Source organism: Paroedura picta, chromosome 3, assembly GCF_049243985.1.
Source record: "Paroedura picta isolate Pp20150507F chromosome 3, Ppicta_v3.0, whole genome shotgun sequence".
In the NCBI taxonomy this organism is placed as follows: Eukaryota; Metazoa; Chordata; class Lepidosauria; order Squamata; family Gekkonidae; genus Paroedura; species Paroedura picta.
In genome coordinates this window covers 24,153,435-24,173,126 of record NC_135371.1, presented here as the reverse complement: position 1 = coordinate 24,173,126, position 19,692 = coordinate 24,153,435, and the positions used below count along the sequence as shown (strand labels likewise).

The window sequence follows — 19,692 nt, the reverse complement described above, 5'->3', positions numbered from 1 at the left end:
TCCAACCTCTAACATGGAGCTTGTAACCCCAGACTAGAAATTTTCTTTCAGCATAGCCTACCTCAGAGGGTGACTAACGTGCAGCTCTAGGCGGGTTTTTTGGGGGGAAGAATGGTAGAATTAAAAATATATTACTAAAAGCTGCCTTACACAGAAACCACCTATTGGTCCATCTAAGTCCTTGCCACCTCCCTTGACTTATGCCAGCTCTTGGGCGGGGGAGAGGTGGGGAGGTTAGACATATAAATGTAATTCCCAACTACTCCACCCTGAGATCTTTTGGTCTCCAAACAACAATGACTCATTCCCTGGGAGAAAATGGCTACCTTGGACGATGGACTTTGAGACATTGTACCTCCCCTCAAATCTCCTGGAATTTACCAACCTAGAGTTGGCAACCATGAACTGGGCTTCTGGATCCCTAAAAGAAAGCAAGGAAAGAACAAACACAGCAGCTCATTTATCAGCAAGGTATTCCCAATGTGTACCAAAGCTGCAAGCACTTTTGAACACAAAGAGACATTACAACCCTCCAACTGCTTTAACACTGCCTATTTGTCTTTTGGGAAGGATATGCCTGTCGGCATGCCTGTGTATGCATTGCTGCACAAGATGTTTCGCTCGCAAGGGATCAATCTCTCACTCTTTCTTTTACACTGCTCCGTAGAAAGAAAGAAAGAAAGAAAGAAAGAAAGAAAGAAAGAAAGAAAGAAAGAAAGAAAGAAAGAAAGAAAGAAAGAAAGAAAGAAAGAAAGAAAGAATCACAGAGTTGGAAGGGGCCACACAGGCCATCTATTCCAACAACCTGCTCAACACAGGATCAGCCCAAAGCATCCTAAAGCATCCAAGAAAAGTGTGTATCCAACCTTTGCTTGAAGACTGCCAGTGAGGGGGAGCTCACCACCTCCTTAGGCAGCCTATTCCACTGTTGAACTACTCTGACTGTGAACATTTTTTCCCTGATATCTAGCCTATATCATTGTACTTGTAGCTTAAACCCATTACTGCGTGTCCTCTCCTCTGCAGCAAATGGAAACAGCATCCTGTCCTCCTCCAAGTGACAACCTTTCAAATACTTAAAGAGGGCTATCATGTCCCCTCTCAACCTCCTTTTCTCCAGGCTGAACATTCCCAAGTCCCTCAACCTATCTTCATAGGGCTTGGTCCCTTGGCCCCAGATCATCCTCGTTGCTCTCCTCTGTACCCTTTCTATTTTATCTACGTCCTTCTTGAAGTGAGGCCTCCAGAACTGCACATAGTACTCCAGGTGTGGTCTGACCAGTGCCGTATACAATGGGACTATGACATCTTGTGATTTTGATGTGATGCCCCTGTTGATACAGCCCAAAATGGCATTTGCCTTTTTTACCGCTGCATCACACTGCCTGCTCATGTTTAGTTTACCATCCACAAGTACCCCAAGGTCTCGTTCACACACAGTGTTACCTAGAAGCGTATCCCCCATCCAGTAGGCATGCTTTTCATTTTTCTGCCCCAGATGCAGAACTTTACACTTATCTTTATTAAATTGCATCTTGTTCTCATTTGCCCATTTTCCCATTGTGTTCAGATCTCGTTGAACTCTGTCTCTATCTTCCGGAGTATTTGCCAGTCCTCCCAGAAGAAAAGAAAGAAGTGGAACTTCTATATTGAATGCAGCAGCTCCACAAACTCTGAGTGATCCACCTGCAGGACAGCAGAACTCCACAGCCTACGAAGCCACCAAAAGCCGCTTCTCCACACTTCAGGGGAAAGGGCCAGGGTTCACAATATTTATTTCAATTAAGGTATGTAAAACATTTCTATCCTGCCTCCTTTCTTTGGGCTCAACTGACAAGGAAGCAGTGATAAATGTTCTCTGTTGGACCAATGAAGAATGTTTCCCAAGAGATCTGAAACTGCTGCCTGAGCACAGAAAAGCAAAGCACCACACACACACACACTAGAAAAGAGCCAGTAGCACCTTAAAGACTAACACAATTTGTGGCAGGGTATGAGCTTTTGTGAGTCACTCTTCACCTCTTCAGATACACACATAACTCCTCTACATTTTTTACTTGTCTGACATCCACCCACTTCACAGCTTTCCCCTTCCACCTAGTATGCAGGTATCCTGCATTCCCTTGAAGAAGCTCAGGACAGAATATATGGCTCTCCCTTCCCCCACTTTATCCTGACAACAACCCTGTGAGGTGGGTTAGGCTGGGGAAGAGTTTGTACAAGTGTGATTCAATGCCGTCAAGTTGCTTCTGACCTACAGTGACCCTAATGACCTGCAAAACAACCTTTCTTTGAGTCAGGAAAGAGGTTGCCCATACATTTCCTGACAGAACAAGGATTTGAACTCTGGCCTCCCAGAATCTAGTAGGACTCTCTTGCCACTTTTTTATACTGGCTCCCTTGCAGGAATGGCAATATTGTGGACATTAGGGTGCACATTTGCAGAGATATGGATTTGGGAATCTCACCCAGCCTGCTTCATGGCTGAGTGAGGATTTAAAACTGGTTCTCCCAGATCCTAGTCCAAAACTAAAGAGGAAGGAAGGGGAGGGGAGGAAGACAGTGAAGGGGAGGAGGGAGGAGGGACAAGGTAAAGAAGAAGTAGTGTTTTTTATACCCCACTTCCCTCTTCCTTAAGAAGTCTCAAAGTGGCTTACAATCACCTTTCCCTTCTCCTCACAACGGGTAGGTGGGGCTAAGAGAATTCTGAGAGAACTGTGACTGGCCCAAGGTCACTCAGCAGGCTACATCAGGGGTAGTCAACGTTTGCTAGCAGGGGCTCATGGGAATTGTAGTCCATGAACATCTGGAGGACCACAGGTTGACTACCCCTGGGCTACATGACTGTGGAGGAGGGGAGAGTCAAACCCAGTTCTCCAGATTAGAGCTCTTCACCAAAATACCACGGCAACAAGGTTTTCAAAATTCTCTGTAAAACTTCTTTACATCCCATTCCAGTAAGCCAAAGACAATCAATAAAGCTGTTGTCATTAGTTAACTTTTAAGAGGAAATTTACAACTCTCTCCCGCAACCCATAGCTATAATTCTTTAACAATTCATAGCCTTAGCTAAAATAATGTAGAGCCACTCTGTGGTCAGTGAGCAAAAAAGAGATGACTAGCTTGCTTTCCATTCAGTGGCCCCCTCGCTCTTCCCAAGTAACAAAATATTTTTAAAAATTTAAGAAGGCAGAGGGGAAAGACGCTGATCTCATTTAATCCATCTGAACTTCAAAAGGGAGCCTAGAGATCTTTCTTTCCTCCAATTTAGACATGGGACACATCAGACTTCTACTGAAGCCATAAAGCCAAGAAGAATAAAAAGGAAAAAAAAAATCACCTTGGACTGAAATGAACAAGACGTGTCTTTCAAAAAGACGGGCACATCCCCATTTGACACCATCTTGATCAATACTGCTAAGATGCTTCCATGAGCCAGAAAGAGCACAGCTCAGGTATTTTTAAAAAGCTTCTGGACAGGAGACTTTAAAACCATTTATTACCAGATCCACCATGAGTATTAGTGCCGTTGGTGGGCATTTCAATCCAAGATTACTGTAAAAAGGCAGACAATGAAACGTTTTTACAACTGAGTCCCAGAAATATATCTGGCAATAAAAGTCAATTATACGACCAGTCAAGACACGTGGACGAAATGCAGGCATATGAGTTAACCTTAAAGGCTTGACTGAGAGTGCAGATTAGATGGGGAAGTAGGGCTGCCAACCTCCAGGGGGTGGCTGGAGATTCCCTGAGAATGCAACTGATCTCCGGTTCACCTGGAGAAAATGGCTCCTTTGGGAAGTGGAGTCTATGGCATTATATCCCACTGGAGTTCCATCAGACTTCATCCCAGAATCTCTAAGTATTTCCCAAATCACAGCTGGCAACCCTAGGAGGAGATAGAATCGTAGAGTTGGAAGGGACCTCATGGGTCATCTAGTCCTGCACTATGTAGGATACTCACAACCCTATTGCTCATCCACTGTCACCTGCCACCCCCTTGAACCTTCACAGAATGTGCCTCTCTGTCAGATGGTTATCCATCCTCAGTTTTAAAATTTCTAAAGATGGAGAACCCACCACCTCCATCATACTACATATATGTGTGTATGTGCTCAGAATGGCCACATATAAAACACAGTTTTAGAATGTAAGTTTGGACATGGAGTTATTCAGCGGCAACGAGGAACATTACAGAATGCAAACAGCATTTGTTAACCACTACATCCAGCCTCCTACCTTTTAACAGGGATATAAAGAAAAAGAGTTGGTTTTTATACCCCCCTTTTAATTACTCGACAGTGTCTCAGAATGGTTCGCAATTGCCTTGCCTTCCTCTCATCCCAACAGACACCCTATGAGGTAGGTGAGGCCAAGAGAGCTCTAACAGGACTGCTTTTTGAGAATAAGACTGTGACTAGCTCAAAGTTATCCAGCTGACGGCATGTAAAGGAGAGGGGAATCACACCCGGCTCTCCAGATTAGAAGCCGCCACTCTTAACTACTACACCAAACTGGCTCTCCATTCCTGAAGACGGGAACTTTGACTCCTGGAAGCTTATATCCTGCAAACTGTATTCATCTCTAAGGCGCCATTGGACTTGAATCTAACTGACCTACATGTTCTTGGCACTACAGATCCATTTTCTTGTTATGGATTGTGTATTTCATGTGTCTGCATTTTTTTTAAGCCCCAAACATTTCATCATATTTCATCACTTTAGAGTAATCCAGGAGTCCCTTGCATGGTGCCTATGGGGGCTATGGTGACCACCTATACTTTTTCTGACGCTCACAACATGTTTTCAGAAAGTGGTGGGGCCAGATGGGGCTTTTACCTTGGAATGCTTCTGATGAGCCACTGGAGATTTTAGAAACACTGCTTCATCAGCCACCACAGCACAAGAATCTTCACACAAGAAGGTAACCTGTGGCAGCCATTTTGTCGCTGGCTCCACTTTCTGCAGCAGCTATTTTATGTCTGTTGTGTCAGAATTCCAGAGGTGCCCACAGGCTCAGAAAGGTTGGGGGACCTCTGGTTAATGCATGATTTGAACTCTGTGAATCTTCAGAGGCTAAACTAAATCTACCAGCAGACCAAAGATCAAGTACATCTCCTTGTTCATGTGACAGCCAGCAGTGGCAGAAAACAGTAACCTTTCCTGTTAACTACACATTAACAGTGCAGTGTGAGGAAGAATGGGTGGAACTGGAAGGAATAACGTAGCCCTTTCTCAGATACATGTTTTAAGAGGGGGAAGATATTTGGGGTGGAATTACAATAGATGAACTTCAAGGACTATGCCCACTAGATCCTGAGCTGTGGGAATATGCAAGATCTGTAGGGTGCATAATTGAACAGAATGTGAAGATTATCCTACAGGGGGCATAAGTGGAGATACGTATTTAGCATCGTTAGGCTACGACCTTCCTGATATTTCCAAATAAACTACAGTGTCCTAATTGGCTCAACTGGAGACTTCCTGATCCTTTGAGCTTATTTTCTCCCTGCTTGCCGCCAAAAAGAATAAAGAACAACACAGACTTAGGACTCTCTCTCCTCCCCTCTTCATGACGTTGTTTCTTTTCTTAATAAAATGATTTATTCTTTTAAGCAGCCTGGTGCTCTAATCCTTATTGCATATTGAAACTCTGGCAACACTTTGGAGGTTGGGCTCTGTAGTACCACACCCTGTGGGTGTGTCTATCTACTCTCCAAACTCTGCAGTCCCCAGGATCCATCTCCCAGCTCTGCAGGAATTTCCCAACCTGGAGATGGCAACCCTACTTTCTAACCATTCTGGGAACTGCCATCATCTGGGTTTTTTTTTTAAAGGATTGGTTCTGCCATGTATGCATGCAAATTCCAATTCTATCCCTTGGAGAGGCAAAGCTACAAGCAAGCCACTCTATCCATTTAAATTTTATCTCCCTCCAGGTCCATTTCCTTGGGGCAGCTTAATTTCAAACAGGGCCATTATTGGTGGCAGCCTGCTCCTGAATGCTAGTTTCCAGGGGGCAACAGCAAGTAGGGGCCTTGGCCTCTTCCATGGCACTTGGTAGACTATGGAGGGAATTATAGTGCTGGAATAGACAGACCCCTGATCTGATCTAGCAGATTTCTTACACAGCCAAAATACTTGCTCCTTTAAAAAAAAATGGCTCCACACCAGGGTCATTCTCTGCAAACAAATCACTGCTCTTGTGATATAGGCGCCATGCAGAAGTAGAACAGAGGAGCCAAAGAATATTTGCCTCCTGTAGTTTCCCATTTTTGTTTTGCTTTGTTACATTCACTCCATAGTTCCCCCTGAGTTTGAATCAAGAGTTATGTCATTGCATACCACTATTCCCCGATCCTCCCCTGTTAGAGAGAGAGAGAGAGAGAGAAGCTACACAGTATTCCCATGGATCCTACAAAGCTCTTTCCAACTTCTGCAGGTATATTTGCAATTAACTTAACTCCAAGTGCAGCACTTTAGCCTTGCTTCAGCACTCCATAGCAGTCTTCATTTGACCGTGGACACATGTTCTCATGGATATACTGGGGGGGGGGGGATTATATATAAAAGTGACAGCTTTGGAGCTGCGACTGACTTTTTGTCCTCTCCCCAAATGTCAAGGAGACCCCAAGCTTCTTTATGCTGTCAGGACACACCTGCTGCTCCCCTGAAGAGCTCTCTCATAGGAATATCACCTAAGAGTAGAAATCAAAATGGCACAAATTCTCAGTGGTATAACACCATTCTTTTTAAGGCAACTGTTACAAGCAGTTTGGAACTGTGATTTTATTGTTGCACCAGACCACATCCCATTGAAAAACCGTTGCACAGAGACCATCCATCCGCCACAGAGGTTACGTTTCTGTTCTCTACAATCAGAAAAGCATTTCAGTAGATTAGGTCGAAGAACAATCAAAACTGTAATGGGAAAAGAACAGACAACGGCAGATTGATGGTGTTATCTGGATCTCCCATTATAACCATGGGAATAAATGATGGTTAACGGTGCTTCATTTGACTGATGTGAGACCAGCCAACATTTCCTAACCATGACGGGGGCTAGCATGAGATTATAGCTGTTTCGGAGAGCTAAATTGCTACACAGAACTGCCAGGGTCCTTGTGAGAGTTCAGCTCCTATTTGGATTGGAATGGGGGACAAGGAGTAATTTATGTTCAATATATGCCATCATCAAACATCGTAATGCTTTAGAGTTTAAAACAGGAATGGAATCTGAGGTAATAGTTATTCAGAAAGCAGTCCGGAATGCTGGTTTGTCTGTGAAGTAAACAGGGACATTTATTCTCAGGCTTATCTGCCTCCCCTCATGTGCAGGGGCCAAGGTCCAGTATGTCTTTGGCCCAATTCACTCAGTTATGACTTCTGTGCATGAATGCTTTAACAAATGAGGGCTTCTTTCTTGCCACAATCAGGGAGATCAATTTATTCATTAAAACATTTATTACCCACCTTTCTCTCTTGTGAAATTCAGGGCAGATTACAATATAAATAAAATTATTTAAAAAACACAGTTAAAGCACTATCAATAAAAGAATGATTTTTTAAAAAAAATCAAAAGGTCACAATTTAAAGACTCCAGTTTGGACTGCCAATAAATAAACACTAAATCCATCATATGCAGTCCTAAATAAAGTTGTCTTCAGCTGCCTCCTGAAGATCACCAGTGAGGGGGCCACACACACCTCTCTGGGGAGGTTGTTCCATAACCCATAATTCTAAACCACATTGCATTGATGACAGATGGAAGTCTACATGCTGGAATCCTTTACAGAGAGCATGGCAGGAACAAAAAGGTGAGGTGGAGCTGACAGAACATTGGTAAGGAAGAAGAGCAATGCAACTCTCAACAAAAACCCATTTATAAACCCATTAAAGTCAATGGACTTGCGCTTTCCCCACATACACACTCTGCCAAGCCCCACCGTCCTGCTGCCGACTGGTCAGCTAGTGGGGAAGAGCCCCCCAAAAGTGGAATATGTAGCAGTGTATCAATATCATTGCCATCATCAACATCATCAAGACAAGGATGTTGGGTTGACACTGATATTTGAGCCAAAACTCTATGGTCCAAATTTACCATAGAGGTTTTACACAAATACCAGAGCATCGCCCCACCATCACTTGCAGGTCATGTGGGCAGTGACATGAACATATCGCTGCAAATCAGATAGTCCTCCCTGCTGCTCCCAGTAAGTCTACCCACATCCCCCACTGGTTGCCAGGAGCAGCCATACTTAGAACTGTTCTCTAGGAAACCACACACATAGTTTTCTGTGAATCTGAAGTTCTACTGTAGAGTTTGGACAGTCTATTTGGGAAGGCACAAGTAGTCACTTTAGATCAGTTTTGGAAGGGCCAACCACCAGCACAAGAGCCACACAGAATGTGTGTTCAATGTGCAGTTATTTTATTTGCTCTCATTCATACCTGAGATCCCTTTGGCCAAAAGCAATACACTGAGATCTGCTGCACACTGAAATCCAAGCAATCACCATCCTCAAGAGTATTAGGAATGTGTCCCCAGCTCTGATTTTGATGCCAAAGTACATTTTGGCTCCAGAGAGCAACCTTTATAGCACATGGATTCCGTGAAAAATGTGAAATCCCAGTTCAAGGCAAAACCTTGCTCTTAGCAATCTCAGTTTCATGACACAATGGAAAGGAAAACATTAAAGAGAGTGTGTGTATATTACATGAGGAGAGAAGACAAACACAATGTGAAAATAGAAGGTGGAACTCAATTACGTCTGAAGAGGGAATGTGCAGCCAGGATCCCTCTTGAAGCATAAAATCAGTCTTTATATTTTAGACGTAATTAAAGGCAAGCATCGAAAGAACCAGGACACAGAACATGTCTCTCACTTCTGGGGCTGCATGGGTAGAAGCCCAATTTTCCCGAGGCCTAAGCCATCAAAGCGAGCCTTCTTGCAGTACTATGACAGCCATGTACAAACCCCTCCGAGTGCTGAAAGGTCTCGGCTGACTCACACAGGCTTCCGAGTTCCTATTTGTAGATGGCAAGGCTCAATGTGTATGTGGGGGAGAGCCTAACCACTGGGGATTTTCACCCAGTGTCGCTAATGAGAGGCAAAGTGAGAGCAGACCAGGCAAGAGGTTTTAAAAAAGGGTTTCAAAAGGAAATAAATATGCAAGTGGTTGTCATGGTCTGGAAAACATTGTTACGGTATTATATCTGAGGCTGAGTTAAAGAAATTAAGCAATTTATCCTTCCTTCCGCTTACCCATGAACACCCAGCCCACATTTTCCTTCATGTTCCAAGCTTTTATTACAAACCTCCCTTGGTAGTTGTCACTCCTTTGTAGATTTGACTTTGCCTTTTTGATAGGGGCTTTACATGCTTGTTCCATTGCTTTGTAATTCTCTGCAGTGACATCATTTTTATTCCTATTTCCTGTATCTTTCTCTGTTTAAAAACGGCTTTTGGACTGACACAATGTTTTCAGCATTCTGGGGGAAAGAGGTTTCCCAACCTCCAGGTGGCAGCTGGAGATTTCACACTGTTATAACTGATCTCTGTCATTATCCCCCCAACCACAGGATAAGCCATGAAGAAGAAGATAGCCCACTTTTCTCTACATGAAGGAGTCTCAAAGCAGCTCGCAATCGCCTTCCCTTTCCTCTCCCCACAACAGACACCCTGTGAGATGGGTGAGGCTGAGAGAGCCCTGATATCACTGCTTGGTCAGAACAGCTTTATCGGTGCTGTGGCCAGCCCAGGTCACCCAGCTGGTTACATGTGGGGGAGCGCAGAATCAAACTCAGCTCACCAGATTAGAAGTCCACATTCCTAACCTCTATACCAAGCTGGTTCCATTGCTTCTCCTTCACTCTGCACATGCCCACAACTAAGTCAGGCTATCAACACACAGCAGCTATCCTACATGCTTCACAGGGGCTCCATGACCCATCCCAGAGATTACGGAGACTGGAAGATAAATATGGAGCCGTTCTGTAGCAAACAGTTCTCTTTTGGTTTTCTGAAACCAAAGCTGATGAGAAAACGAAATGGTACCACAGACGGATTTTCCCCGATTGCCTCCCTGATGTACAACATCGACAGCCACCTATCAGTGTCTGCTTCCTGCCTTCACAGAATCAAGTTGCTCCTGTCAGTCCGGTATCTCTAGCCAAATAATTGCACAGAGCAAAAAGCTCTAACTTGGTCCATCAGTCATTTATCCGGGGGACTACGATTCACTCTTAAAGGGTAATCAAACTCTAAGCAGTTCATAGACTAAAAATCTTTGCCTATCTCAGAGCCCCTTCTGATGAACTCCACAGGCTAATGGCGTAAGACTTTTGCAGCCAGAACATCAATGTGTCTAGCAATAAAGCCTGGCGAATTTATTGTGACATAATCTTTTGTGAGCCAGAAACCTATTTGGTCAGATATATGATGGAGTATGCTCTAGCCCATGAAAGCTTATGCTACCATAACATTGTATTTAAGATGCCGCAACATTCTTTGTTTTCCTTTCTCTGAATATTTCCTTACTCTTACTTTTGTGTGTCGTAAGAGGTTGCTGATCACATGCTGTCATAAGGAAATGCAAATCAAGCTAAAGAATTTCTAAATATTGTTTGTTCCATATATTATCTACTCTGGATATAACAAAAGGGCACATTTTCCAGATAGATTTGACAAAATACCATACCCTGTACATGTTCAGGTTGACTTTCACATTGCTTAACTAGTTACATTTAAAGCAATGTGAAATGGCAAGACTAATTTTAGCTAAAGCACCTTTTGTCCTCCCTATAGAATACCAGAGACTATATCCGGTGCATGTGCATTAAGTGAATTACGGATGTTAAAATATACCTTGTCCTAGCACATCCCAATGATGATATTCTTGTCTACAACCAAAGAAATGTGAGAAATGGAATATTCCTTTAATTGCTCAGAATGTTCTTTACACGTATGGCTTGCACATCTGGGTGTTTTAAAGGGCAGATGTGGTTTGAAGCCAGGAAAACAAAGTCATATCCTATTGCATGATTAACACCTGCACTATAAAATATTATTTCATTCTGGTAGCATGGCTTACTCTAGGGATCCAAAAGGTGGCCCTCTTGGATCCCACGGCACCTACTGATGGGTTCCCTCATGTCCAATTGCTGCACCACTTCCTGAGCCCTTCCACACTCCTTCCTTCTACCTTGAGAGCCAGCATGGTAGAGTAATTAAACAGCGGTAGCCTCTAGTCCAGGGGTAGTCAAACTGTGGCCCTCCAGATGTCCATGGACTACAATTCTCAGGAGCTCCTCCAGCAGGCATTTGGTTGAGGCTGACAGACTTAACTCCATTCAGCTGCCCCCCCCCAGACATCACAAACATCTTTCCACATCCTGAAACCAACTGACCCCCTATAGGTTCTGTTCAAAAAGTTCTACTGTATTGTTAATGGTTATGTTATTGTTACACAATACCAGTTCTTACTGTTATTGTTACTGTTATGTTATGATTATTGTAATTACAGTTACAGTGTATACCCCTATGTTTTATGTAAACCACCCTGAGCCTTACAGGAGGGCAGTATAGAAATATAATTAAATAATTATATATCAATATGAGAAGAGTCAGAAGGGATAAGAGAATAAAAGTTGTACTCCCCCCCCCCAGTTTCAACTAGGGTGACTCAACCAACCCAACTAAAATCTGCCACATTTTTGCTCTCTCAGACCCACACAGATGCTCCAAGTACAGTATACAACAGGGGGGGGGCTGCTCTCCAGATGTCCATGAACTACAATTCCCATGAGCCCCTGGCCTGCATGATGCTGGAAGGGGCTCATGGAAATTGCAGTCCACGAACATATGGAGATCCAGTTTGGCCACCCCTGCTTTAGAAGTTTGCAGACTTCCAAAGTCCTGGTCACAGTTATTTTACCCTATAAGAGTCCCTGATCCCATGAAGCCTTGCAAGTGGTAGCAAAGGCCACCCATCACTAATAATTTCACTTGGATAAGTATTAGTAAATTCAAACAACTACATTATCAGCTGTTTTCTTGGCCTCCTTCAAAAACAAAAATCTTCTGTTCCCCCTTTGAATACTTCATCTCAACCAAACTTTTATTTAAAAGAAAAACAAGTCAGAGAGGGGACATGGGAAGATTCCAGCACCCAACACCCCTCTAAGTAAGCTCAAGTATCTGAGATATCTTCTTCCTTTGAGAAACACCCCTTATAACAGATTGTGGTGCCTTCCTGCAGGATCAGGTTTGGGGATCTGTGGCTTACACCAAGCTTGTACATGAACTAATTGTGCTTAGCTGTGGCTACTAATAATCTCTCCAGATGCCTGGGCATTTATTGCTGATAACCCACTTTACCACAGTGTCACCCCTGGATAACTTATTATCAATGCTGGTGGTCTTATCAGTTTTGATTCACAAAGACCTGAGTTTTATGTCACTCTTATAAATGGACTTTTATTATTTCCTTAATCTTTTGCAGTACTTGCTTATTAACAGGATTTCTAAATGGCACAGCTGTACAAAAGCAAGGGAAAGCATCTCAGCAAAGTGGATAACAAGGGACCAATAACACAAGGATCAAAACATGTAACCCTTTTTTTTCAGGTCAGCACACCAGTAACTCCCAGATACTTTGGTAACAATGGTGGTATATAACAGATTTGCAGGACAGATATAGAAAAGGTGTGTGGCAAACAGCCAGTGACTAATGATGGTGCCACTGTCTCTCTCCAAAAAAACTCAATGAGTATTGATCTAATTCCGGAACAGCAGTCTATAACTGAAAAGAAGTTTCTGCATCTGGGCCAACTGGGCTAGGCATGAACCAGAGAGAAGTGAAGGAAACAAGGTAACATCCTATACTGGCCATTAATGGATGTGGAAACATGCAAATCATTGTGTATCATTAATTATGTGAATAGCTAAGGTTGCCAGCTCAGGGCTCGGAAATTCCTAGAGATCTGGAAGTTGGAGCCGGGGGGGGGGGGGAGAATGGGATTTGGATCTCAGCAGGGACTGTTCCATAGCCCACCCTCCAAAACCGCCACCTTCTCCAAGGGAACTGTTCTATGTCATCTGAAGATTAGTTGTAATTCTGGGAGATCTCCAGGATCCATTTGGAGGATGGCAACCCTCACAGTCACCATGTAGCTTTTTCTAGCTCATCTACAGATAATCTGGCCTTGTACTGAGTTACAAAATCATCACACTAACCATCCGGTTAAGTAAAGAAGTTTCTTCACAAGCTCTCCTTAAAATTAAATTCTAGAGCAACACATTGAAACCACTGACTCATGTGATATTTTGAAAAATGCTGCACATTGCTCTTTAAAGAAGGCCTTTTATTTATCAAGTCAAGGAGGCAAATGATAAAGTGGGCCCTGTTTCCTTTTATTGCCCTAATCTATAGACGCTCCATTACTGAGGGATTTTTTGAGAACTTCTTGTCTCTTACAAATTAAGGATGTTTTCTATGATTATGGATAGCCATCAAAAGGAGTGGAAAATCACGATGGTTAGGGTGGACTTATTAATTACAGCAGTGTTTTTCATACAAGCCTTCCAATACAAAAGTATAAAATTACTACCATTATGCATCAGTTCATCTTAGTCTTGTTAATTTCTTTTTGCTTCTGCTTTCGATGCTACATTTTTAACCTTTCTTAAACACTGGCTAACTCAAAATGGTAAACTTAAAGTAAACAATATCACTATGAAAAAAACAGCAATCACTTGAGCATCATCAGCGAAGACATTTGAATCTGTTTATTGGCTTCATTAACGCACTTCCGGGTCTCTTGCGCTTCAAAACCACTCCTTGAAATCGCAAATCGGGTCCTAAATTCCGGCTGGTCTCCATAGGATGACCGCAGAAAGCGTCAAAAAACCACTCCCGGTGTCTTCCCTGAAGGACCCTCCCTGCCTTTTCTTATCCAGATGTGGAGGCACCTGGCTCCATGAGGAACATCTCCATCGGATGCCACACATCTGTCAAGGTGGAGGCTTATTCCTTGAGAGATCGAAATTGGCTGCCTGGGACGAGAGCCCCATCAATCTTACTCGTGGAAGGGGCAGGTTGCCTGCCTGCCTGGGGAAGTCTCACAAGAGGGGAAAAGCTCTGCCGCTCCTAAGCAGGTGATGAGGCAGCTGTAAAACCTTCACTCTGCTTGTATCGCAGCCCTGTGAAAGATTTGTCATATTTCCCATTTCCTCAGTACTTGGTATGCACCCAGCGTCCTTCTCTTCGAGCTTCATAAAAAAGCCGATTTTTCAAGCTTAGGGAAATGCTGCAAAGCACCAGAACGCCTATCCCTCATTTTTTCTCATCATGTCACTTGTTTCCACTGATTGTGCAAAAATGAGATTACATTTCCCTTTGGACTATTTATTTATTTAGTGGCTTGTTTATTCGCCGTGCCATCACTGGCTGCCATCATACCACCGACCAGCACGTCTAGTCCCATTCTTGTCCCAGCAAGGCTTTGTTTACTGCTGCCAGATAGGGCTCCCAAAGGAAGACATCCCAATGGGTCATTCTGCCTCCCCCCACTGTTGACAGGACAAGATAGAGAAGGAACAAGATAGACAGGAGAAAATTAAAGCTGGAGACTTGCAGTATGGGGCACAGACAGCAACCCAAGAGGATCTTGTCCTCCATGAGAATGGAGGGGTAATGTAAGGATATGCTCTGAACACAGCTGTGCTCCATGGCTCACCATGACTGTTTGTGCACTGGGAACTTCACTGCCCCAGCTCCCGTGCAGGAGCACAAATAGGGGGTGGATGAAGTGCACCAGGCCAAATGTTCCCCCATGTGGGTGCAGGAAGAGGTGGGGCAACCTGCCACAACTAAAACTCCAGCCTGCAGCCCAGCATGAAACCTCCAATGCATAAATGGTCCATGAGAGGTTCTCAGGCCCTCCATTCTACAGGGTCCTTTTCAATCACCATTCAAAATATGCAACTGGGTAACACCTAAAGTCATGTGGTTCTGAGGCTATGACTCTCTGGCCTAGAGAACAGCTGTGGGGAAAGGGGGCCCTTCAATCATTCGTATTATAGCCAACCAAGACTAGAGGTTGAATGCTAAATCTGTCAGAGTTGTAAGGGCATTCTCAAAGATTTGAGCATATGATTCCATAATTTTATCAGTCCACCATTACAGATTCAGACTGTGTTTAAGGATAAATGCTTTAAAAAATCAGTGCTTTGCACCTTTGAACCTCTATCCCAAAAACAAAAACAATACCAGGAAGGGATATTTCCTTTCTCTGAGGAACGTGAGCACTCCTGCGGCTTTCTGTAGGTTTTAAGTGCATTTTCCAAGCTGTTGAGTTGAGTGCTCTTTCCCTCTGCCAACTGGACATAACACTCCATGCATCTGGTGCAGCTGGCTCTGGCTCACCAGACTTGTGCTGTCATAAGTTATGCACATCTTGAAGGTGCCACAAGACTCTCATTGTTCTGGGGGCAGCACTCTCCTACATTTCCCCCTCTGGAATGCCACCAGAGCAATGACCACTTCCTTGAGAGCAAACCCACAGAGCACGTTCCTAACCAGTCGTGAAATATTATCTTGCTGATTTCCACTTGAGGAATGGCAACGGAATGAAATGTCTTAAGACTCCATTCTACCTTAATCAGCTTCTATTAGCAACATCCCCCCCCCAAAAAAAAAGAAAGCACCTCTCAAGCATCACCTTGTATAACTCATCACTGAAAAATCTTATTCACCCGATCAGCCACAATAGCCACAAACGACAATCCTGGACCAATTCCAGGCAGAATCTCACTGCTGCCTGTATACATCACACTAACTCCATAGATCAAATATGTAGGTAGCTCTAAGATCAGCTGGAAGGACAGCTCACTTGGGTAAACCCTTTTGCTTCCACAAACATTACAGAAAAGACAACCGGGGGAAAACAAATATCCTGCCTCTCCCCACATTTCCCTAATGCCAGAACATGGCATAGCCACTTGCAAGTGCTAGATCTTTTCACCTGGAACCTGGTACCTAAATTGGCAAACACACAGCAAATAAAAGTCCTAACCTAGATGATTTCTCCTCAGGAGGAAAGAAATATTTTTCTCTTAGTGCTCCCACAAGCATGGAAGTAAGAGAAAGACTAAATTATAATCTAAATGGATTTCCCAGGGTGGTTCTCCTATGTAATTTGAAAGGGGGGAGAGAGAGAGTTGAAAACACGCACTACAACAACACCCCCCCCAACACAAAGCATATTTCCACACCTGGATGGAAGCCAGCCAGCTGATTACACTGTTTCAGCAAACAGCAACTCATAGAACTGCATGCATAAATCGGATTTATCCACAGCACATCCAGGCAGATCTACATGTAACTTTGCACCTCTGTTCCAGCGGAGACAAGCTTCCCCAAGCGGTTGTCATAGACAGTGTTCCCCCAAGTGACTGGTCCTACCTGGTCTGTGCAGGTGATGCTGCTGGAAAGTATGATGAAAGGACCCCTGGCAGAGCAGGACAGCACAGGCACTTATCCACAAATACAGGACCCAGGACATTGCAGAAACCATGGCCATTCTCTGCGGGGAAACAGGGGGCAAGGATTAGCATCCGCACATTCACAGGCAGCCTCCATGCAGACACAGAGCCCCACCTGAAACTACACTGGAGCAAGTCCGTGGTGAGTCTTCCCCCCTCCCCCTTTCCTTCCTACCCCTTACCCTGAGCTGCAGTTTCCCGAAGACTACAAAAGATCCCATCCGAAAGAAGGCAGGGGAGACGTCTGCTTTTAAAGATTAACTTTTAATAATTCAGGGGCTCAAATGAAACTCTGGCTAAAAGAAGCTCGGGGTTAATAGAAGCCAAGGTGCAGCCGAAGTAGATCTGAGCCTCCTTGAGCTTGTCAGAATATATTAAGTCTCCAAAGTGCCGACAAAGACGCCCCGACAGAGAAATCCGGGTTCCATTATTCTGGTCCTTTAATTACTGCTTTCACGGAGAGCGAAACATTGTGGCATCTGAAGCACAGCAAGGCTCTCTTCGGATCGGAGTGGATCGCGGAGATGCAGCTTCCTGAGGAGCAGCAGGCAAGATCTTTCGGAAAGGATGCCCTTATATAATATTTGCGGGCCTGTAGGATGGAAGAATCCCGGCATCAATACGGGGCGTGGGGGAGTAGGTCTCTGGGGCCATTCTGACTCGACGGCATCCCACTGGAGACCAGGCGCATCTTGGGCTTGGAGTAGTCCAGGATTTCTTTCACAGGAGGAGACCTCGCTAGGTGGGTTAGCGCGCAACTTCCCAAAGCCCGCCACAGCAAAGCCGTTCACTTGCCCCGAGGCACCCAGAGCCTTTGAACACCCGCGCTTCCCCTTCCCCCAGGACCCAGAAAGTCTACGGCTGCCTCTCCTCCGGCAGGGGCTGCCTCGGGTTGAGTTTGTGTTTTTAAGCTTCAGAGGCCATTAATTTTTCATCACAAGGCTGTCTGCGGAGCCAAGTGACGGTTGCTCAGCCCTGCCTTCCTGCGATCCCCCCAGATCCAAAAAGGGAGGCTTCCTTCGCACCCTGCCGCGTTTGTCTAAGAGGAGCACTTGTCCCCGCGGATCGCATCTCGCAGGTGGTGCTGCTGCCGGTGCGTGATCTTTTGGGAAGGCAGAGGCTGCACCAATCGGAAAGGGCTCCCGGGGGGGTCAACCGCGTGGAAGCTCGCTCGCTCGCTCTCTCCCTCGCCTCGGATTCCCGGCAGCTCGACTTGACTTCACGCCTCCCGCCCACTCCCCCTTCGGCTTCTCTCTCCCCCCCGGAGCCGTCCCTGCCCCTTTCCGAGCAGCCACCGTCGGCTGCTTTCCACGCCGCCCGATTCATCAAACTTCAGGCACGCTTCTCCGCCCCGTCAGCCAATGACGAGGCGGCACGGGCCGGCTCCTCGCCCAATCAGCGCCCCCCTCCCAGCCGGGCCGCTTTCGGGGGGCGGCTCGAGGCGCTGCCCTCGCTTCCCGGGGCTAGAAAGGCGCGCGCCGGGGCGGCCGCTCTCTTGGGGCGGGGCTGCGGCTTCGTCGCCCCGGGTCGCTCGGTCGGGGGCCGTCTGGCCGGGCGAGGCGGGCTCCAGGGCGAGATTTGGCAGCGGGCGGTCCGCAAGCAGGGCGCCGTGACCCGCGGAAGCTCGCTCCTGGGCCCCGACGGGGGTTAAGGCTCCAAGGGGCTGCTGGACTCTCGCTCTTTGCTGCTGCTTGTGCAGACAGAGCGACCCTCCCGGGTCCCCGCGTGTTGGCAGGCCCAGGCCGGAGCTCGCGGGAGGGATGGCAAGGCCGGGGTCCCAGGCCGGAGTCCTGTCTGCGGGGGGGGGGGGGGGTCGCTGTGCACCCGTCGGAACTTTTGCAACTCGAAAGCAAGAGGCGGCCTCGGCGGCCCAGCAGCAAAGCGTCGTCGCGAGGCTCCGTGCAATCCCGGCTCCGGTGTGTGTTGCGCGCGGACGGATAGATAGTTTCCCTCCCCGCGGTTGACTTTTGCCACGGCCCTGCCGCCAGCGCCAGCAGCACCACCGCGCTCGCCCTCTGCCTGCCTGCCGCCCTCCTCCTCCTTTCCTTCCTTTTGTTTCAGCCGCGGCGGAGCGCGCTCTCCCTCCCTCCCTCCGCTCGGGCGCCTCTCCGCCAGGTGCAGCCCGTCTCCCTCGCGCGCCCGAGAAAGGTTAAGAGGCAAGGCAAGGGCGGCCTCGGCATTCGGAGGCGGGAAGCGTCCCGGGTTCACCTCAACTTTTCCGAAGGCAGCCGGCGGCGGCGGAAAGTTCGCCTCGCCTCGCCCGCGGCCATCCTCTTCCTTCCCCGGCACGGCTGGGAAACCTTTCCCCCCCAAAAAAAAAAACCTTGTCAAGGCTGCCACGTCGCCTGTAGGGATTCGGGGCTCGCCGCCACCCTCCGCGCTGGCACTGCCGCGCCACCACGCCCGGAGGGGCTTGTCCGCCGGGGATCCTTGTGCCCCCCCCCGTGCCTGGGGGGGGGGAGCGGTCCGGGAGGCCAAAGGCGGCCTCGGCGGCGGCTCTTACCTGCGTCATCCGACCCCAAGCAGAGGGCTCTGGGCGCGTTCATTGGAAAGCTGTTAACACTTCGGCAAATCCATCTGCGCCGCAATCGGAGAGGAAGAGCGGGGCGGGCCGCGCGAGCCGCCTTCGCCGGGAGTCTCCGGGCTCGGGAAGGCAGCGATGCCGCCGTCGCCCTCGCTCGCCGCCACTCCCCTTCCCAGAGACGGCCAGGCACATCCGCGCCGGGGGCGTCCGGAAAGTCGCCCGGCTGGCTTGGAGGGCTGCCGAGCCGCTCACGCTCCCCTTGGCATCCTCGCGGCGGCGGCGGCTGAAGTGGCGGAGGATCGCGGGCTGGGGAAGGCGCGGAGTCCGACGCAGGCGCGCGGAGGGGGCAGGACGGAAAGCGCCGCCCGGCTCGACCAGCGCCGTTAAGTACCGCTCGCCTCTTGCCAGGCAGCGCCGGCGATCACATGGCACCGAGCGACATTCATCGCCCCCCCTCCCTCCCCGCGGTCGGCGCGGCCTGAGCCCCCCCAGCCCCACCTGCCCAGGTGGACTCCCCCCGCCCCCCCCGGAGGAGGAGGAGGAGGGGTTTGCGGCGAGGCGAGCCCACCTGGAGCCCCGCGGCTCTGGCGAGAGCAGGGCCAAGAGCCGGGAGCGGGAA

General features: G+C 47.3%; 1 protein-coding gene across 3 annotated transcripts in view; it reads right to left on the bottom strand.

The window, feature by feature from the left end:
* The window catches only part of TAFA1 (TAFA chemokine like family member 1), a 414,435-nt gene extending 394,945 nt beyond the window's left edge, over positions 1 to 19,490 (bottom strand). Inside the window, exons 1-2 of one of the 3 annotated variants that reach the window (XM_077325121.1) lie at positions 19,053 to 19,490; positions 16,470 to 16,590 (exon numbers count right to left, since the gene is read on the bottom strand). In XM_077325121.1, the coding sequence (XP_077181236.1) occupies positions 16,470 to 16,590; positions 19,053 to 19,061 (130 nt within the window). In that variant the 5' untranslated portion in view covers positions 19,062 to 19,490. Of the gene's footprint in view, positions 1 to 16,469; positions 16,591 to 16,731; positions 17,805 to 19,052 lie in introns of those variants that run through there. The other 2 variants (XM_077325119.1, XM_077325120.1) reach the window with 2 other exon arrangements.
* Positions 19,491 to 19,692: the final 202 nt, after the last annotated feature.